We start from the raw sequence: 22968 nt of genomic DNA, 5'->3' as shown, positions 1-22968 counted from the left end.
CCTGTGCGTGTTTGGTGCGGCTGCGGTGCGAATTTAGCCATACAAACTGAATGGCTAAACTCGCACCGCACAGCGGATCGCATGTAATGTCGGAGCAGTGCGCTCCGACATTACATGCGAACCCCGCACACGCACAAGTGTGAACCGGGGCTTAATGACAAACTGCTTGATTCAAAAACACAAGAGGATCCTCACATTAAAAATCCTTACCCTGAAAGAATAATATAGAAGGGTCACAGTAAAATTTTAATATAATAAAGCAGTTCTTGGAATTTATTAACCATGCAGTTACATTTTACATCTGACGTTATTGATTTAGCTCTTTAAATTATTCAGTAATAAGAACAACCAATCACTGCATAAGCATTTAAAGGCAGCGGACTAGTTCATTTAAATGCCATTTGAAAAATTAATTTAACTTGATAATGCCAAAATGATGAACACTGCTGCAAGAGTGAAACTCTAGTGTAAAAGGGTGTCTACGGTTTGCATCGCACATTAGATTGTGAAGTATTTTTTTTTTTTATAGACATGGAATACAATATATTTTCCGTTACCTCTTATGGAACAACTCAGTGTCCATGCACTTATAATCTGTTGTACTGAGCAAAACATCTGGATCCTGAGAAATGAGAAAACAATCTTGTCTATGGCGTCATCTTTTTTTTTTTTTTTTTTCTTACACATCCAGATGGGTTGTGTTTGGGAAAAGATAAAGGATGTTTGTTGCCAGCTGTTAAGCATGGTGGATGATCCATACTGGTGTGAAAATGATCAGATTCAGGGATTGCTCTTGGTTATTGTAGATAGACCATAACACATGAAGCCATGTCACAGAACTAAGTGCACCGTATGGTGCAAGGATAGCTCTCTAATGTTCCCAAATTTACATGAGATTGCTTGCTGGTAAACACATAAATCGGTGTTGTATGTACACCAGGATGAGGTCGAAGTTTGCATGCACTACGTGCTCATCAGATCTCATTCTGCAATTCAGTCACCATATACTCTGTTCCCTACTTTATGCTGATTCTTTTCTAATAAAATGGGTGGCCCTACCCCTAATTCCTTGATTTTTGAAGACATAAAGTGGTGCTCATAAGTTTACATACGCTGGCAGAATTTGATTTCTTGGCCATTTTTACGAGAATATGAATGACTAGACATTAAGCCCGTTAAATTAACGGGCGCTAGAAAATGTGTTCAAACAATTTGTAAAAACAGACTTGTTCCAGTAAGGCGTACTTTGCTACTAAAGTCAGTTTGCTGCATGTCTAAGTTCTGCAATTTTTTTTTTTTTTTTTACAGTAATGCACCTACAGTCGCAGATTGCATTCAGGCGTGTTTTGCGTCTGCAGTCTTTCTATTTGCAAATGTCCCGTTCAAAACGTGTCTTTACTTTCCATTTTTTTTGTAAGGTTTCGCAATCACACTCACAGATTTTCTGTAGGCGTACTTTGCTACTAAAGTCAGTTTGCTTATAAATGTCCCTTTAATAGCGTGTCTATGTTCTGCGTTTTTTTTTTTTACAGTAATGCACTTACAGTGGTAGATTTCAATCAGGCAATGTCCCTTTAACAGCGTTTCTACAGTCGCAGATTTGCTTTGCTGAGTGTGACAGGTTTTTTCCTCTGTTTAAATGATCCTTTTCCTGACAGCAACAGCTTTTTTCCTTTAAAAATTAATCATGGCTCTATTCGCTTTTTTCACCACAATAATTGCAGTCAAAGTGTTTGCCAAGTATAAGTTTCCTCATGCAACTCCAAGTATAAAGCCCCGTACACATGTACCGATTGTCGGCCGTAAATATTCGGCCGACGACCGATCGGCCGATTGTAGGCTTGTTAGTATGATGCTTCCGACAGCCGACAGCGAATTTTCGGCCGAACAGAATGTCGTGCAAGCATTAAAATTTTTGTTGGCCAACACCAGAACTGCCGATTGTTCGCCAGTCAGTACAGATTTCGGCCGACAGACAGCCGATTAGCAAGACTGGTTTCTCAGAAAAGAAAAAAGACAAGGAAAGTTAACCATCACATGACATCACTTCTGCAGTCGGCTGGTGTTGGCCGACAAAATTAGTGTGCAGTCTTTTGCAATTTTCAACAGACACGACAGCACCGGACAAAAGACGGCCGATCGTTCGGCCGACGATCGGTACGTGTGTACGGGGCTTAAGTTTCCTCATACAATGTCTTTAAGTCTCTCCCTCATCAGCCTCCTTGTCCGACCTGTCACGCACTGTGCACTGCGTCCCTGTTGCTCTAGCAACCTCGGGGACATGCGCAGTTCTTACTGAGCCACTGGTAACATTTTTTTTTTTTTTTTTTTAAATCATGTGAGAGCCGCATGACTTTGTCAGCTCTGCGTCACTGTTACCCTAGCAACGTCGGGGACATGCGCAGACTGATCGGCTCTCGCTTATCTAGTTTTTTTTTTTCTAACAACGCGAGAGCCACATGGCGTAGCCAGCTCTGTGCATAGTGTCCCTGTTGCCCTAGCAACATCGGGGACACGCGCAGAGCTGACCGAGCGGCTCTCGCTTGACATCCCTCGCCCGCCGCCACTTGTAACGGCCGCTGCCGCTTACAAGTAAGTCCACACGAGCGCGCACCCGCTGCGTGCCTGCGCACACCCGCCGCTTCAACGGTTTCGCCCGGCCACCCGAAGTTTCTGCGCTCCAGGTCCCAACGGCTGTCCGTGGGGCACATGCGCAGTAGCGCAATCCCACGGACACAGGGACTGGACGCAGAGACACTTGTACTTCAGTACAAAGGATAACACACAAACTTTTCCTTCAATCATAGTTAGTGTTTGGGTGAAACCATTTATCAGTCAACGGTGTTCACTCCTTTTTAAATCCTAATGACAACAGAAACTACCCAAATGACCCTGTTTAAAAGTTTTACATACCCCAGTTCTTAATGATTCCAGGACAATATCCCCCCGGACAATATCCCCCGCCTCGAACCCTAACCCTATGTCCAGGGGGGATATTGTCCAGGGGGGATATTGTCCAGGGGGATATTGTCCTGATACCGTTCTTAATGCCGTGTATTGCCCCATTTAACAACAATGACAGCTTGGAGTCTTTTGTGGTAATTGTGGATGAGGCTCTTTGTCTTCTAAGATGGTAAAGCTGCCCATTCTTTCTGGCAAAAATCCTCCAGTTCCTGTAAATTCTTGGGCTGCCTTGCATGAACTTCGTTTGAGATCTCCCCAGAGTGGCTCAATGATATTGAGGTCCGGAGACTGAGATGGCCACTCCAGAGCCTTCACTTTATTCTGCTGTAGCCAATGACAGGTCGACTTGGCCTTGTGTTTAGGATCATTGTCATGTTGGAATGTCCAAGTACGTTCCATGCGCAGTTTCTGGGCTGATGAATCCAAATTCTCCTCCAGTATTTTTTGATAATGTACTGCATTTCTATTTCACACATCCCCAAAACATCAGGTATCCACCTCCTTGTTTCACAGTAGGAATGGTGTACTTTTCATCATATGCCTTGTTGACTCTTCTCCAAATGTTTTTTGGTCTCGTCACTCCAAATGACTTTGAGGCTTGTCTCTGTTCGTTTTGGCGTATTGTAAGCGGGATACTTTGTGGCATTTGCGTAGCAATGGCTTTCTTCTGGCGACTCGACCATGAAACCCATCTTTCTTCAAGTGCCTCCTTATTGTGCATCTTGAAACAGCCACACCAAGTTTTCAGAGAGTCCTGTATTTCACCTGAAGTTATTTGTGGGTTTTTCTTGGCCTCTCGAACAATTTTGCTGGCAGTTGTGGCTGAAATTTTAGTTGGTCTACCGGACCGTGGTTTGGTTTCAACAGAACCCCTCATTTTCCACTTCTTGATTAGAGTTTGAACACTGTTGATTGGCATTCTCAATTTCTTGGATATCTTTGTATATCCCTTTCCTGTTTTATACTATTCAACTACCTTTTTTCCCGCAAATCCTTTGACAACTCTTTTTTGCTTTCCCCATGACTCAGAATTCAGAAACCTCAGTGCAGCACTGGACGAAAGATGCAAGGGTCTGTCAGGAGTCCAGAAACTTATTGACCTTTTATACACACGCACACTAATTACAAGCCATTCAAACCCCTTTGTGTCAACTTGTGTGCATGTTATTAGGCCAAAATCACCAGGGTATGTAAACTTTTGATCAGGGTCATTTGGGTGGTTTCTGTTTGTCATTCTGATTTAAAAAGAGCAAACGCAGTTGATTGATAATAAATGGCTTCAGCCAAACACTAACCAGGAGTAAAAAAAGTTTGTGTTATCCATATTCTCGGAAAAATGGCCTAGAAATCCTAAATTCTGCCAGGGTATGTAAACTTATGAGCCTAACTGTAGCTAGTCATTTCTGTCTACTCCTTATGTGTCCAAGCAGCAGCAATACTCATTTATATATAAACTATTAGTTCAAAGTAGTATTACTTTAAACTAATTTTTTAAAAAATATATTTTCACCTGGTGATCCAGCCAATAACACACTTGCTGTCTTAGGGGGTCTGCATGATGTAGTAAGGCAGATATTTTTGGACAGCAGCACTGTCTGTTTGCGGAGAAGGTAGTGTTTAAAGTGTTTGCAAACCTCAGACTTGAAATATGAATTTGTCTCATTTAAGAGCCCCAAGTGTCATTTCTGTCTGTTGCTTCATTCCTCTTATCAGCATGAGTCACTTTTGTCAAGTTCTTCTGAGACCAAGAGAAATATTGTGACAAGGGAGGGACCTCCAGCAGATTGACAACATCAGCTCTGTTCTTGTGTGAAGGGATGTGTCCCTTTTCTCCAATCAACTCTGAGTTGTTATTGAGCTCTGCAGAGTGTAACTTCAGCTGTCTGCCCCCTTTTTTTTTTTTCTCAAAGCTCAGACAGGTTGTCTAAATTATGGACTTTGAAAAGCTAAAGAGAAGACTACAGATAAACAGGTACATCTTATGTAGGAGCATTTGATTAATCTCCATGTATATCACCTGAGGCCAGTCAAATCACTGGGCATATTTAGCCATTTCAAGACCACAATACGTATGAATAATTCTATACATTGCAGCTTTGAAGTGGTTTACCGGGGTTATGGTTGAAGATATCAGCCATATCCCTTGTATCTTTTTCTTCAGCCAGCGGCTGCCTTTCTCATGGCTTTCAGAAGTGGCAGGAGGGGACGTCCAACACCACCCACATTGTTGTACAAATGTGGTCATACTCTGTACAATCTACTGTAGATTTACCAAAACTATAAAATTGGAGGATACACCATCTATACAATCACTCTGTATCCAATCTGGCAGGCCACCTGCACTACATCAGTGGTGTCCTGTGGTCTACATGCAGCCCCAGGGAGTTTAGCATGCAGCCTGATGTCGTCTGGAGGAAGGCTGGGGAAGCCAGGCAAATGCGCTCGTAGAGAAATACTGGGGATGCTCTGAAAACGTAGTTGATGGGTGAAGATGTGCTAATGAGGTCAGCTGGTAAACTCCTTCCTGTGTCTTACTGGTTTCTCTGTACACAGTGGAGTCTCTGAAGCTTTCTAAGAAATATAGCAAGGGCTAAGGTAAGGCCTTGTTCTCAAGATCAAAGAATACTTGTATTTTCCCTTGTCTTTCAGGACAGGCGCTTCTGAGAGAACCTGGCTCCTCCCTTCATAGGAAACACCGCCCCAATCTAATTGATTTAAGCCTCCTTCCAGCTGGCTGCCTCAGTTCTGGTGTTTCCTCCAGCGGGGAGACACCGTCCAAAGAGGAGCCATAGCTGAGGTTGGGAAACTGAAGCTAAAAGAGATCCAGGTACTCTCAGAAGCGGCCAGAAGAACAGCACCGGGGGGGACCCGATTACCTGTCGGCCGCAAGAAATGTATCACCCCAGCCCCGCTCAGGGGGGCGCTCAGGCTAGGGGGCCTGCTCTCCACACTCGGGGAGAGCCTCCGACGATTTTGCACTGCCCCTCGCTGTACGGAGCAACCTTGCCGGATGACGGGGGACGTCACTTCCGGTAGGGGCGGGCACTTCCGGCGGCAACCGCGACTTCCGGGTCGCGGCGGTGAGCGGGCCACATATGAAGACTGGTGCATTCAAACTGCTGGGGGACAGCTGCCTGAAAGAGTTCGTGAGCCACTCCAGGAGCCATGTCTGAGGCACAGGTCTCAGGGACTGCTCCGGGGGAGAACAGCACCAGCCACCATAAGGTAAGGAGACCTGGGGAGGTACTCCCTTATCTTCCTCCCACTAGCTCCATTTTCCTTTCCCCTAGAGGCTCTTTAAGGGGATCAGGGAGGCTTGAGGGTCACACTGTGGGATCTTTTGGTGATGGTCGTCCCTAGTAACACCCTCTGTTGGGGCAAGATGTGCGGGCTGGGGGCACTAGTAGGAGTATGTTTTTACTATGTTTTTTTTATGTTAAAATTTCAGAACACCTCTGAGAAAACAAAAACAGCCCATATTGCTAAGAAGAGATGCCCTTCCTGCAAAGAAAACATGGGGGGATCCTGGACTAAACCTTTATGCATTGAGTGTCTTGATAGTTTAGTCGGAGAGCATACTGAAAGTAAAAATGCAGACTTGGCCACATCTGTCAAGGAGCTTACTAGAACTTTCCAGTCCTTTAAGGATTTGTTTGCTAATATCCAGCTTCCGCAGAGTTCCCCCCAGTCGGCACTGCAGGAAATTGCTCCAACACCGCAGGTACTACCTTCGACAAGTGGGGAGGTACCTGCGGTTTCTGGACGTCAGGGGGCAGAGTGCGATAGCACACACCCCCCCCCCCAATTCCCAAGGGGAATCTGAGGCAGAGGGGTCGGATGGGGAATCTAACAGAACCTCTAGGTACAAGCTGTCTCTGGAAGAGGTGGAGGGCCTTTTAGCGGCTATCCACACTACTCTGGGAATCCAAGAAGAAAAGAGAGCTTTATCCCTACATGATCAGCTATATGCGGGTCTGGGCAAACCTAAGAAAAAGGTTTTTCCAGTACACGAGGTCCTAATAGACACTGTAAAGGGAGAATGGCAGGACCCAGAAAGGAAACCCTTATTTTCAGGGGCTCTAAAGAGAAGATTTCCTTTTTCTGAGGATGATTCGGCGGTCTGGAGCAAATCACCTAAACTGGACGCAGCCTTTTCACGAGTCTCCAGGCATACGGATTTGGCTTTCGAGGATATGGGGATACAAGCTGTGTGGGATCCCATTTACAGGGGACCACCTATTTGGTCCAGGGTTAGAGACCATCCTAGATCAAACGGCAGATCGTAAGAAATCCTTTCCAGTAAAACAGGGGAAAAATACGGGGTTCAATAGAAGGTCTTATCCCCAAAAGAACTTTTTTCAGCTCCAAGAAAATCTGAAGGGCAGAGGAAATCATGGAGTCAAAAAGGAAAGGGCCGTGTGGGGGCTATTTTTCGCCCTTCTGAACAGCCCAGGAAGTCACAATGACAACCTCACCACAGTGCGAGGAAGACTGGGGGCTTTTCTCCCACGGTGGGAAGAGATCACCTCCAGCCCCTTTATCCTGCAGATCATAAGACAGGGTTATCAGCTGGAGTTCTCAAGCCCCCCTACTTCCAGAATGTTAATTACCCATCTACCAAAGGGCAAAAAGAAGGCCATGGCCATACTCTCCTCCCTCAAGGACCTAAAGAAACAGAAGGTCATCAGGAGGGTTTCACCAGGGGAAGTGGGAGAAGGGTTTTACTCCCACATTTTCGTCACCGGTTAATCCTAAACCTAAAACCCCTGAATTGTTCAATCAGATACAGGAGGTTCAGGATGGACTCTATCTATTCGATAAGGACTATCCTACCCCCACAGTGTTAAATGGCCTCAATAGACCTCAAGGATGCCTACCTGCACAGTCCCATTGCAGAGAAAAGCCAAAAGTTCCTGAGGTTAGCCGTAAGAACAGGACATTCAACACTGGCAATTTCAAGCCCTCCCATTTGGCCTCTCCTCCTCCCCCCGAATATTCACCAAGGTCATGGCAGAGACCTTGGCATTCATGCGGCTACAGGGGTTGTCGATCATTGCGTACTTAGACGACCTGCTACTGTTCGTCCATTCCCAAGAACAATTGTCCAATGACCTCCGGGATGCAACACGAATTCTGGAAAGTCTAGGTTGGCTACTGAATCTAGAAAAATCCTCCTTATTACCAACACAAAGGATATTGTTCTTGGGGTACGAGATGGGACTCCACAGTCCAAAAAGTCTTCCTACCTCTGGACAAGAAACAGAAGATAAACAAAGCGGTAGGACAGTTACAAACCAACCAAGCAATCTCAGTCAGACAGTCCATGTCTATACTGGGGTTACTAACAGCGGCCATCCCAGCAGTTCAGTGGGCTGGTCTGCATTTCGTCCCTTGCAGCTATTCATTGGAAGCTTGGGACCGCAGCCGGAGTAAAAAGATCTCTGTGGTGGTGGAGAAAAGCCGCAAATCTATCACAGGGCCTCTGTTGGGTTCAGATAGCTTCCACCATTATCACCAAACCTGTCATCTCCACATACCCCACTAGCCCCCGTTTTGTAAACCTGAGTTCCCTCCCGGAATGACTCGAATGCCATTTATTTTTTGGTGGCTTAATAAAGGGCTTTTTAGGTGAACAACCACTCACTTTACAATACTTTAAAGATACGTAACAAATGCCTTCAAGTGAATTATTCAGACACAATCAGCTTATTTCTTTTATACGATCTAAACTCCACTTACTAAAGAGACCCTTTATTTACACTTACAAGTTTTGAATTATCTTGTCAAACAAAGAACTTCTTACGGGGATGGTTATCTACGGTATATGCCACTCTTACTTATCCGACCATCAAACTCCCTTATATGTCTCAATGGGAACAGGATTTGAATACCACTTTTGAATTATCTGACTGGCAAGATATTGCCTATGCATTAACACATTAATTGATGCAAATTATAAAACACTCCTACGTTGGTATCTAGTCCTGATCAGAGTTGCGACGTTGCATCCGAGTTGCGAAGATGCATCCATCTGCATCCCCCATTTGCTTTAGGTGTTGTGGCTAGATGGGTACAATGTATCATGTCTGGTGGCAATTTCTGTTAGTCACTGGATTCCGGATTTGCGTATTTATTCTTATGCACTCAGTGACAGGGATGAATATCTGTAGATCTCCGGAACCAGCGTTTTTTTCAAAAACTTCCCGAGGAGGTTCTCAAAAAATCTACAAAACTCATTCACTATATATTTTTAGCAGCCAGAATAACTATTGCTAAATTTTGGAAGCAGTCAATGGTTCCTCTTGAGTACGTGAAGAATAAACTTAACTGGATAATGGTTAATGATGGACTTGCCTGTATTCTCCGCAATTCCACCAAGAAACTCGATGCGACATGGGATCTATGGATACGTTATTTAACCGTACCCTAACGAAATTTTGACTTTTTCTTTTCCCTGATCTACTCCCCTTTCCCTACCTTTTTTCGCTTTCTTACATTTTTTTCCTTTCTTTACTTCTCTGATTTCTTCAATAATTACAATATATTTTGATTTGAACATATAGTTCTATATTGACAATACATATAGGAATGTACAAGGGTGTTGCGCTTTTTACCCTTTTTTTGTTCTCCTATTCTTTTATATATTGTCTTGTTACCCTTACTGATAATTCTATCGATTACTCCATGCTGGGATTTCCCGGTTTACTGTTAGGAGATTCTATGTTTACGACTAGTTGAAGGAAATACATTCCTGTACTTGTATTTGGTTTTATACCTGTTTGCACTATTGATCAAAAATTGTGCCTTATTCCGGCATTGTCTAATTCAATAAAAAAATATTGAAATATAAAAAAATATCCCAAGCTTTGAACATCTTACAGAGCACTATTCAATCCATCATCCAAAAATGTAAAGAGCATGGCACAACTGCAAACCTACCAAGACCTGGGCGTCCACCTAAACTGACAGGCCAGGCATTAATCAGAGAAGCGGCCAAGAGGCCCATGGTAACTCTGTAGCTGCAGAGATCTACAACTCTGGTGGGAAAATCTGTCCACAGGACAACTACTAGTCGTGCACTCCACAAATCCTGGCCTTTAAGGAAGAGTGGCAAGAAGAAAGCCATTGTTGAAAGAAAGCCATAAGATTTCCTGTTTGCAAGAAACCATGTAGGGGGACAGCAAACACGTGGAAGAAGGTGCTCTGGTCAGATGAGAACAAAATGTAACATTTTTTGGCCTAAAAGCAAAATGCTATGTGTAGTGGAAAACATACACTGCACATTAAATAAAGTAAAATAAATGTCAGCGCCTCAAAATAAAATAGCAGCTTGCAAACAGTGTGAATATACAAACGCCAACATAACGCAACACATGAGGTTGCAGCGCTCAAATAATGATTTAAAGTGACCATCCAAAATACTGATGTGAAAAGTGTCTGTTTTAACTTTATTGGCACTGAATATCAGCACACATCTGTGGATTTATTTAAAGGACTTTATATGTTGCTACGGACTGAATTGTCATACACACCCTCTTTTCACATCAGTATTTTGGATTATTTGTCACTTTAAATCATTATTTGAGCACTGCAACCTAATTTTACATACAATGTACATTACTCTGGACACACCATACCCACAGTGAAACCTGGTGGCGGCAGCATTATGTTGTGGGGATGCTTTTCTTCATTAGGGACAGGGAAGTTGGTCAGGGTTAATGAGAAGATGGATGGAGCCAAATACAGGGCAATCTTAGAAGACAACTTGTTATAGTCTGCAAAAACTGGGGCAGAGGTTTACCTTCCAGCAGGACAACAACCCTAAAAATACAGCCAAAGCTACAATAAAATGATTTAGATCAGATTATTCATGTGTTAGATAGGCCCAGTCAGCCTAGACCTAAATCCAATTGAGAATCTGTGGCAAGACTTGAAATTTGCTGTTCACAAATGCTCTCCATCCATTCTGACAGAGCTTGAGCTATTTTGCACTCTTTAGATGTGCAAAACTAGTAGGGACATGCCCAAAAAGGCCTTCAGCTGTAATTGCAGCAAAAGGTGGTTCTGTAAAGTATTGACTGGGGGAGGGGGACTGAATACAAATGCAAGCCACATATTTATTTGTAAAAATATTTGAAAACCATTTATAATTTTCCTTCCACTTAACAATTATGTACCACTTTGTGTTCCTCAGACATGAAATATAAACAAAGTATATCCCTCCATAGTGTGCGCTTGTCTTAACCCAGAGCACTAAATGTCATTTTTGTCTATTGCCTCATTCATCTGCTATGAGCATGAGTAACTTCTTATGAGTTTTCCTGACACCAAGAGAAAAATGGTGATTGGTAGGGAGCCCCAGCAGAGTGACATCCTCTGTTAATTTTCTTCAGTCAGCTCTCAGAGGTCTCCTCACTGATGTAACTTCAGCTGTCCTCCCTCTGCTGTTCAAAGCTGAGAGATCCTGTGTAAATTCTGCACTTTAAATGGATGTAGGGGAAAATGGCTGTAATTAGGTACAACTTATGTAGGGGGATTTCTTTCATGTCTGTGTATCACAAGGCCACTCCACTGGTTATATGTGAGGATGCATGCCCTGCTTATCATGGCATAGAATGTAATGGAAATGTCTTTCTTGTATTTAAACCTATGCATTTCTTTTAACCTCCCTGGCAGTAATCCAGAGTGTGGCTCGGGTTTAATTTTCAGTACCAAAAGCGGTAACCCAGAGCCACACTTGGGATTACCCTGTAGTGATTACTTACATTGTCCCTGTGATTCCCCACGAACCCCTGCAGAAGTGGTATTGGACAACTAATACATTACTTGGCACTAGGGCTGAACGATAGTTGATATGATATCGACTATCGTTCTGCGGGTGTGGGCGATATTCATGTCGCCGAAGACACGATATTTAGCATAGGCAGGGAGGCAGGGAGAAGTCGGGACTCGGGGGGAGGAGGAGGACTCGCAGTGCTGGCAGCCAACACTTCCGTTTTGCTTTCGGCTGTGATCGGAAATCCGCCCCTCCAGCCCGATGCAATCCAGCCCTCCCAGCTCTGCCTCTAGTCTCCAGCCGACCATTACTCCGCCCATTGTCTCTCCTGGCTGCATCAGGGGCGGGATCAGGCTGTAATGTTTTGTAAATAGATTCAATGGAGAGACAATGGGCGGAGCAGGGCGGAGTAATGGTCGGCTGGAGCTCAAAAAAGTACATGAGCTTCTTTTTGGCAGATTACAGGCGTTTTCCATTGGTCTCTAGTCAATCTAAAAACGCCCATAAAAATGCCTGAAAAAACGCCCATAAAAGCGCTTGTAATAGCAACGCCAAGATGTGAACGTAGCCTAAGAGCTGGTTCACATTCATGCGGCTGCGGCGTTCGCATGTAATGTCGGAGCGCACTGCTCCTTCATTACATGCGATTGGCTAAACTCGCACCACACAGCCGTACACGTTGTATGGCTAAATTCGCACCGCACCCGCAGCAAAGACGCACAGGACCCTTTTTTGCAGCCGCATCAGGATCGGATCGCACAGCGGTTCACACTTGTGCGATCTGATCCTGTGCAAACTGCAAGATCGCACTGCGATATGCGATCAAACTGGGGGTGTCGTTTAGATTACATTGACACCCCCAGCGTATCGCATATGGCAGTGTGAACTGCCGGGGGTGCGTTTGCGATGCGGGAACAGGCTGCGAATTCGCAGCCTTCCCGCATCGCATAAGTGTGAACCGGGGCTAAAGGAAAATTTGGGAAGTATCTCAAATGATTCTAAAGTATTTGCAACTGAGCTATGTGCCAGAAAGAGATATCAACATAGATGAAAGTCTAATGGCCTACAAGGAAAGGCTCAGCTTGGTACAATACATTGGATCAAAAAGAGCATGATTTGGCGTAAAATCCTACATGCTATGCAAACCGTCAACTGGCTACATTTGGGATTCAGTCATATACACTGGAAAAGGAACAAAATTCAATCCAAAATACAGCAACTATGGAATGGCAACATCTTACGTTCTTTCACTCATTGAGCCATTGCTAAATCAGGGCTATTGTGTAACAAATGACCACTTTTATACATCTTCTGAACTTTGAGTTTCTTCTGCAAAACAAAACGGATGGAACCGTCAGGGCTAACCAGCGCGACATGCCGCCAATGTTTGGCAAGAAGAAGCTGAAGACTAGAGAAATGGTTGCCTGGCAGATGGGCAAAATGATGGCACAGCGATGGCGTGACAAGAAAGATGTGTGCCTAATAAGTACCGTTCATAACACCTCCACTGATATGGTACGCACCAAAGGTGGGAAAGAAATTGTGAAGCCACAAGTAGTGATAGACTACATTAACACCATGGGAAGTGTTGACAGACGACCAAGCAATGACATTCTACCCAGCAATCAGGAAACCGCAAAAGAAGTACTACAAGAAGATTTTCAGACATCTTCTTGAGCAATGCTTGTGGAATGCTTACATTCTGCTCAAAAAAAAAAAAAAAAAAAAAGCGACAGCCTGTTATTCATTCTGACTTCTTTTGGAAAGTTGCCGAACGGATCTTTGTGAACCACCAAACCCCATCAATGGCTGTGAATACAGCTGGACGTCGTGCTGTTGGCATTGTCAACTGGGAACGCCTGACTGGTCGTCACTTTGTGGACTACATCCCACCAACCGAGAAAATGTCAGCACCTACAAGGATGTGCGTGATTTGTTGCTCGAAGCGAGATGACAGTGGAAAGAAAATCCGAAAGGAAACCAGGTTCTATTGTCCCGATTGTGACGTCGGACTTTGTGCAATTCCATTTTTCAAAACTTTTCATACCCGGGATGTTTACTGAACCAATATGCAGTGTCTAGTAATACTGCACCCTTGTTTGGACAAATTTCAGTGTTTTTGGTTTGATTACATTATAATGTAATGTTATAATTTTTGATTTCGTGTTTCAAACTTAATCTTACCCAGGATGTCTACTAGACTCTTGTTTGGACAGATTTAAGTGAGTTATTCCTAAGAATTACAGGCCTACAATATAAAACAGATTTCTATGCAAAACAATGTAGCGCTTTGACATTCAAAAATACTTACATAATCCGACCGCCAGGGAGGTTAAGGGTGCAAGAATATATTGTAGTAAAAAATTTTAGTATTGTTATGTGAGGGAATATATAAATCAAATATATTGGTTAGAAATTCGTTTTCCAGCTCAAAGTATTACCCAGAGAATGTATAGTTTAGTTGTTCAGCCTGGCAGCAAAACACATGATTAATTAAGGCTGGTGGAGCTTGTAATGTTTATGGATTTGGTATCCAAGTTCTGCAAGCTCTTCTTAATTTGACTTCAGCAGCATATGCATATTGTATGTCAAACGCACGCTGTTCTGTTGATGACATATCTAGTATTATCCAAGAGATCTGTGGATTAAAATGTCATCCAAATTATTGTAGCAGTTCTAATGAGAAGTGTCATGTGGATCACAACACTTCTATATCCACAATTCTTTTTGTGATTGGATAGGAATTGGTTACTATGGAAACAAGTGACTTGGAGTTTGTGAAGTGTATAAGAGCATTAGATAACTAATGTAATTTATCAACCTTACATAGATCCAATTTCTCTTACAGGTGGGCCTAAGCAGTATGGTCATGGAAGCCACATGCAATTCGAAAATGGTTGTTATGGAAACAAAGGGCATAAGGTATTAAACAGTAATACTAACTAAACTGTATACACATTTCACAGTGGTCTTCCACGGAGATGTTTTCTGCACACAAGAAAAGGAAAAGGCTGATACAAAGACCTTGCATGGGTAATAAGTAGTGGTTTTGCATATAGCAATCTGGTTCCACAGTTTTTTTTTTTTTTTTTTTGCGCTTTAAACAAACAAAAAAAAAAGTGACCATTCTGGGGAAAAAATGTTTTACTTTCTGCTATAACATTCCCAATGAAAAAAAAATAAAAATCTAATTTTTTTTCATCATTTTAGGCCAATATGTATCCTGCTACATATTTTTGGTAAAATTCCAATAAGAGTATATTGATTGGTTTGCGCAAAAGTTATCTACAAACTAGGGGAAAGTTTATTTTTTTACTAGTATTGGCGGCGATCAGTTTGCAACATTGCGGTGGACAGATCGCACACCTAACTGACATTTTTTACACTTTTTTGGGGGGACCAGTGACATTACTACAGTAATCAGTGCTAAAAATATGCACTGTTACTGTACTAATGACACTGGCAGGGAAGGGGTTAACACCAGGGGCGATCAAAGTGTTCAATGTGCCCCCTAGGGGGTGCTTTCTAACTGTAGGGGAAGGACTTATGGAATGAACACAGGGACTTGTGTTCCTATATAGGAGGCACATAGGAGCAAAGCCGACCTGCCGCAGTATATGTACTGCTGGCGGCTGGGAAGTGGTTAACAAGTCTCCCTACATACAATAGGTACAGACTATCATGCCATTGATGCATCAGCAGTATAGGTCTCATCAAGCCTTACCAGCCTGGGAGCTGTTACACCTCCTGCAGCTGATGTCATGTCTCCAATAGTCATTGGTGTTGATCTCCGTCATGTCTGTGCTTTCAGACCCATGACTTGGTATTTTAAAGTAAACCTTAGTGTACTTTGGAGAATCTTCCATAGTTGCTAGATATCTAAAAGATTTTGGAAGGACTTGAAGTGCATTATCTGTTTTTAGGAGGCTGGCAGCATCCAGATCTCTCCTGCCCATTTCTTTTAAACTTGCAGATATGATTTTGGTGAGTGTATAAACTCTGCAAGATATATATAATTATTATTTTTAATGTGTTTTCAGGAGCTCTATGCCATAATGTGCTAGTATGCTCAGCCTGTCAAACGATTCCCTCCAGCTCTGCACTGTTAGTGCTTCAGCTGGTCCAGAGCGCTCTCATCTTTTCCTAATGTCTATTCCCCAAAGTGGTACATATTCAGAGACCCCTTCATATTTCATTATGTGTTTCATTTCCTGCCATACCTTATTCATTAGTATCAGGGTTGGGCCATACTGGGAGTGGGCAAAAGCTCCTGATTAACTTTGTCATCTTTTACTGGTGTTCATTTGGTGTTGCCTCCATTTGGCTTCCTAAATAGGCCACAATGACATCACTCCCGCGCATGTGCACAGGAGTCTTTTCATCACAGCACATAACCCTACTTAGTTTAAAAGAATATTTTTTTTAACAGAAGCAGTAAAAAAAAAAATAGTTGCATTTTTAGGCACATTTTTGTTTTAGTTTTGATTAGAGTGGAGAGGAATTAAAACACCTGTCAGATTTTTAATGCTGTCTGTGCCTCCTTAGGGGAGGTTCGGTTCACCCTTTCTATTTGTTCTGTTTACCATTATCATGCTAATTTTGGTGAGCCTGGTGGCAACCAGGCAATGTCCCTTTGGAGGAATTTTCTCTCACTTGCTGTTTTAGCTATGGGACAAGAAGTGAAGAGAAATCTCCCCAATTAGACACAGATGGCACAAAAAATAACCTGAGGAGTTTATAGCTTTTCCTTACTCGTTCAGAATGAGAAAAATAGTTTTCCCTTTTTAGTTAAAGTGGTTTTTAAGCCACTTGCAGGATTTTGTATAATCCTGTTTGTATCCTAAGCCTGTGTACCTCTGTGTTTATATATTTTTAAAAAAAATGCTGTATAAAAATCACACCTGATTTCAGTGTGCTGCTTGGTGATCATGTGACTGACTGGCTCTCTCCTCTCTCCTCTCCCCTTCTGACAGCTGCAGGGGGAAGAGCCAAGATTCCCCTGCTGACGTCACTGGGGAGTAGAGAGAGACCGAGACAGACAGACAAACAACTGGTCATGTGATTGCTGAGCAGTACACTGAAATCAGGTATATACAGCATTTTTATTTTTATTTTTTTTATTATAAAACAGAGAAAGAAGGTGCACGGACTTAGGAGACAAACAGGATTATATAACATATCAACAGTTATTTGAGAAGCAGGAGGGGCTGTGACACGGGAGCTGACAGGCAGGGAGGGGAGGAGGACAGAGCAGATGCAGGAGAGCAGGGCTGCGGATGACAGAGACCCAGGGCTCGGCAGCCATGATACACTGTGGTCAGTTTGAGGGAGGGCAGAAACTGGCAGGATCACCCAGGTTTTTTAGGTGATAGAAGGGGCCAAATTACACAGCTAAAGCACTGTGCAGTATAAAATGCTTTAGAGCAGGGATCCTCAAACTACGGCCCTCCAGCTGTTGCAGAACTACACATCCCATGAGGCATTGTAAAACCCTGACATTCACAGACATGACTAGGCATGATGGGAATTGTAGTGCCTGAACAGCTGGAGGGCCGTAGTTTGAAGACCCCTGCTTTAGAGGAACAGGATCAATGTGTTTTTTTTTTTTTTGCAAAAACAGACGCTTTAGGATTTGCATGCATGTTAAGCCATTTGACAGTGCTTTTGTATGAGAAAGTCACAAATATTTTGTGCTTGCTTTATACTTTCAGAGAAAACAGAAAAAAGAACCAGTTTACACACATTACTGTGATACATGTGACCGTGGCTTTTGCAATCAAGAAAAGCACGATGAACATATCTCGCAACATGTGAAGGTAAGATCAAACATGGTACATTTAATGTTACATTTTATAGCAGCCTGGCAGCTCTGGGAAAAGCCTAACTTCCATGGGAATGTACAGTGCCTTGCGAAAGTATTCGGCCCCCTTGAACTTTTCGACCTTTTGCCACATTTCAGGCTTCAAGCATAAAGATATAAAACTGTAATTTTTTTGTGAAGAATCACAACAAGTGGGACACAATCATGAAGTGGAACTAAATTTATTGGATATTTAAAAAATTTTTAAGAAATAAAAAAACTGAAAAATTGGGCGTGCAAAATTATTCAGCCCCCTTAAGTTAATACTTTGTAGCGCCACCTTTTGCTGCGATTACAGCTGTAAGTCGCTTGGGGTATGTCTCTATCAGTTTTGCACATCGAGAGACTAAAATATTTGCCCATTCCTCCTTGCAAAACAGCTCAAGCTCAGTGAGGTTGGATGGAGAGCGTTTGTGAACAGCAGTTTTCAGTTCTTTCCACAGATTCTCGATTGGATTCAGGTCTGGACTTTGACTTGGCCATTCTTACACCTGGATATGTTTATTTATGAACCATTCCATTGTAGATTTTGCTTTATGTTTTGGATCATTGTCTTGTTGGAAGACCAATCTCCGTCCCAGTCTCAGGTCTTTTGCAGACTCCATCAGGTTTTCTTTCAGAATGGTCCTGTATTTGGCTCCATCCATCTTCCCATCAATTTTAACCTGTCCCTGCTGAAGAAAAGCAGGCCCAAACCATGATGTTGCCACCACCATGTTTGACAGTGGGGATGGTGTGTTCAGGGTGATGGGCTGTGTTGCTTTTACGCCAAATATAACGTTTTGCATTGTTGCCAAAAAGTTTGATTTTGGTTTCATCTGACCAGAGCACCTTCTTCCACATGTTTGGTGTGTCTCCCAGGTGGCTTCTGGCAAACTTGAAACGACACTTTTTATGGATATCTTTAAGAAATTGTTTTCTTCTTGCCACTCTTCCATAAAGGCCAGATTTGTGCAGTATACGACTGATTGTTGTCCTATGGACAGAGTCTCCCACCTCAGCTGTAGATCTCTGCAGTTCATCCAGAGTGATCATGGGCCTCTTGGCTGCATCTCTGATCAGTCTTCTCCTTGTATGAGCTGAAAGTTTAGAGGGACGGCCAGGTCTTCATAGATTTGCAGTGGTCTGATACTCCTATTTCAATATTATCGCTTGCACAGTGCTCCTTGGGATGTTTAAAGCTTGGGAAATCTTTTTGTATCCAAATCTGGCTTTAAACTTCTCCACAACAGTATCTCGGACCTGCCTGGTGTGTTCCTTGTTCTTCATTATGCTTTCTGCGCTTTAAACGGACCTCTGAGACTATCACAGTGCAGGTGCATTTATACGGAGACTTGATTACACACAGGTGGATTCTGTTTATCATCAGTCATTTAGGTCAACCTTGGATCATTCAGAGATCCTCATTGAACTTCTGGAGAGAGTTTGCTGCACTGAAAGTAAAGGGGCTGAATAATTTTGCACGCTTAATTTTTCAGTTTTTTTATTTAACAAAGTTTGAAATATCCAATAAATTTCGTTCCACTTCATGATTGTGTCCCACTTGTTGTTGATTCTTCACACAAAATTACAGTTTTATATCTTTGAAGCCTGAAATGTGGCAAAAGGTTGCAAAGTTTAAGGGGGTGAATACTTTCGCAAGGCACTGTAGGTTGCACTGTTCTAAACAATATAATTTGTTATAAGAAATAACAACACAACAATTGTTTTCGGTGTTGAAATGGTCGCAGCACCTTTTATTGGTATAATAATAAATAAATATTAAATAATAAATATAATAATAACAATCAATATGAATAAATATTAAAACCAGAAAAATTTCAAAACATCCGCTCAGTCATAAAACTTGAGCGTAATAAAATTTCAATTAAAAGTCCCCTTTTGATGCAAAGGTGACAAACCACATAATGGTGCTCACGACAGGGAGGGAGGGGAGCTCGCCGAGCTGCTCCAGGACTGACTGAAAACTCCATGCCGCGTGTCTTCTTATATAGCCCTAGGCACGTGACCTCGTCCCTCAGGCTACTCACGTGTTTCCCTCCTACCTACATGTGATTTTTCCCGCTTCAAATTCAGTTTCCCGCCCGCCAACCTGACAGGACTCACGCCTAGGTTTAAACTGCCCATATTAACTAAGCGGCTGTACTAAACTAGGCTGAATAAAGAAAAACTATAACTTAAAATTAATAAACTATTGGCAACCACAATCCCATGCTGTGGGCATTATATTCTCATGCCCACATAACATTCACACTACTGCTCTGTTTTAGCCTGCAGACAGGTGATTATTTTGCTGGGTCTTAAGATGGGCGATGCACTGTTTACACTTTTCTAAAAACTTTGTGAGTGTACATGATTCAAGTTGTCGTACAGCAGCAAAAATGCAACATGCCTGCGTTCTTTCGACCTGTACATCAGACCAGCACAGTAGTGTGAACAGGGGACATTGAAATACGTTGTTTTCTTTGTGTCATTGCATAAAGACTGTGTTGATCACATGCATAAAATGTCAGCCACTGTACATAGTGTGAATAGGCCCTTACTTATCTTACAACTTCCTTTTTCTGCTCCAGCAATAATATTCTGCTTTATATCTGGAAATAACACTGAACTCCAGGCTGATATTAAACAAAAGCTATTCTGTCCAGTAGGTCATTAAAATCAATAAATGTACGTAAATACAGTTAAGATTCTAATAATTATTTTTTCTTCATATTCACACAATTTCACCCAGGATTCACACATTTTCCAGTTGAACCCAATTGAAGAAAAATGTGTTAAACTGGGTAAAACTTTTTTAAATAGACCCCTTTGGTATAAATATTTAAGTTTTGTTCTCTAAGCTTTCTGCAATTCTGTTTTACATACTTTGGTTTAGGCAAGAGGGTTTAGCAGAGCTCTGGGTTATCAGTCATAATGCAGTAAATGTGATTACAGGGGCAGCACAGGGATGACCTCCTCTCTCTACTGCTGCTCTCACTGTTCAAAGGCTTGGGATAGAATCCTTGAGAAAGCTTCAGTGCTTAAAGGCAATGGACGTCAGGTCTAGATAACAAGACTGGCTAAATAGAATTTTATAAATATGTTGTAAAGAATTCTTTCATTTAAAAGCTGTCCATCTTTTATTATTACATAATCCAACATTGGTTTACATTGATCAATGCGTTTGCTGTATTTTATATGCCTCACTATGTATCAATTTAAAAACATTTTTTTTCTAATTACTTGTTTTTAGCAATGTATGTTCAATATGATACCACATCAAAATCTAGAGTGCTCTTACACACAAAGTCCTGGATTTTGCACTTTTCCTTCTTATTGTGAAAGTTAAGTCACAGTGAAGTCAGTCAGAACTATGGATCTGCATATTTGTTCCAGGATATGAATTCAAAAAGCACTCTAGCCACAGGATTAGAATGGCAGTCAGACAACTAGCATTTGAAGCAGAGATCAGCCGTGGTAGCCCACTGTTGGTATTCATACAAATTCTGTATTCATACAAGTTCTGTATTCATACAAGTTCTGTATTTGAAAACTTTTGCATCTCAGAGAATGTACAGAAAGAGACAGAACACAATATACAGGTCTGCCATCCAAGTAACCTTTTTCCTTGTACACTTTTCTCTGTGTCAGTAGTGCCGGGAAGCGGGCTGCAGTTTCAGCGCACATGAGAAGCTGGTGCAATTTCACTGGAAAAATGTAAGTCACAACTTTAACTGTCCTTTTTTTTTTTTTTTTTCTCTTATGGATGGAGTTCTGACATTTGGCGTATCTGCTAGAGAAAATGAGTGTTTGGTACAGTCTGAATATGTTGACCGGGTATACACTGATGAGTTATTCTGTGTTGTACACAGTTATATCTGTGTGGGGGTTCCTTTGACTGGGGGGAAGACAGAGACCTGTGTTCCTGCTTAGCAGAAACACAGGATCTCCACCTTCCCCTCTGACAGAATGGCAATCTGCCTTGTTCACATAGGCAGACTGCTGTTCGTCCTCTCTTGGGAATGATCACTGGGTTCCCCTAGACCTGCTAATTGGTGGGCCAGCGGAGGCACGCATGCGTGCCCCAGACCTAGGAAAAAAAACAGGTACGTGATTTTGCGCTGAAGGGCTGCCTTGCCGCAGTATATATGCGTGGGGTGGTCTGGAAGCAGTTATGGTGCACCCCACTTTTCAAAGTGGTGGGATGTTTGTTAACCTTTGCAGACAGTGGGCAGTTGTCAGAAATTTGGATGCAGGGGGTTGTATTCCAGGGCCAGAAACTGGAGTTTCACATTCTGCGCCCCCCCCAGTTTTGATACAGAAGTGAGTTAAGTGTTTTGAGGGGGATTGGGGCAGAGCAAGCCCTAAAACGTTTTTATCTTAATGCAGGGAATGCATTCGGTAAAAAAATGTTTTAGCTTTAGAAGCACTTTAATCAACCCTACCAAATTTTTCTTTTTGAGTCATTGCTTATAACCTTTCTCTGATTCAGTGCAGACATGTAAATTTCATGAGCTTCCAAAATCTGTTTTCTAGATGCATGGACCTGGAGCCAAGCGAATTAAGCTCGACACACCAGAAGAGATCGCCAAGTGGAGAGAAGAGAGGAGAAAGTAGGTTAACATATGTAGTACTTTTGTGTCCTAGCGACTTTTTTTTGAAAACGCAAGCAAACAGAAGTTTAGAATATGCCACTTATCAGCCTTTTATACTATTTTTTATGTTCCCAAATGACATTTGATTACTATTGACTATTTTACTGCTAGTATAATCCCTTTCCATGTCGATAAGGATTCTCTTCCAAGTTACTATTTGCGTATATAGGTTTATGATTTTCTAAGACCAGTGTTATTGGCTTATACTAGGTAACCAGAGCATGTAGAGTAATTACTAGGAGAACATACAAACTTAATGCACGTAGTGTCCTTGTTGGAACTTCAAAACTAGGATTTGCAAGGCAAAAGCTATCTGGCTAAGTACTAATAACAGAGGTTTGGATACTGAGTAAAATAGTTGATTCTAGTGGTATATTCCAATTATAAATAATATATGCAAAGGCAAAATGATTATATTTAACACAGCTGCACATTTATGGAAGTATATCAAAATGCTTTTCCAGTTCAAATAGTTAAAATTGCAGAGGCATGATGGGAAAGGTAGTTCGGCAACAGCGAGAGGGCCACTAGGTTTAGCACCCTTGGACTAAATGAATGCAAGTTTACACAGGTTAAGCAGGATAGGTAGCAGGAAGGGGGAGGAAACCTATTTAGGCTTAGTTAGTGTTAGGCAGGAATTCTACTTAATGTAGACTCTGCCACCAGTGCAGTGATAGATCTAACGCAGGAAATGTCAGTCTGCTGTCCAAGATAACAAAAGCAGGATTCTG

The 22968-nt window shown here is 42.3% G+C and overlaps 1 protein-coding gene across 1 annotated transcript in view; it reads left to right on the top strand.

Moving 5' to 3' along the window:
• The window catches only part of NUFIP1 (nuclear FMR1 interacting protein 1), a 46967-nt gene that overhangs the window by 7001 nt on the left and 16998 nt on the right, over positions 1-22968 (top strand). The window contains exons 2-5 of the mRNA XM_082247256.1: positions 14589-14662; positions 17452-17556; positions 21237-21299; positions 22119-22195. Of these exons, the coding sequence (XP_082103382.1) occupies positions 14589-14662; positions 17452-17556; positions 21237-21299; positions 22119-22195 (319 nt within the window). The remainder of the gene's footprint in view (positions 1-14588; positions 14663-17451; positions 17557-21236; positions 21300-22118; positions 22196-22968) is intronic.

The sequence above is a fragment of the Pelophylax lessonae genome (assembly GCF_965119305.1).
Source record: "Pelophylax lessonae genome assembly, chromosome: 2".
Taxonomy (NCBI): Eukaryota; Metazoa; Chordata; class Amphibia; order Anura; family Ranidae; genus Pelophylax; species Pelophylax lessonae.
Note: the sequence above shows the minus strand (reverse complement) of the source record. Positions and strands in the feature narration are given on the sequence as shown.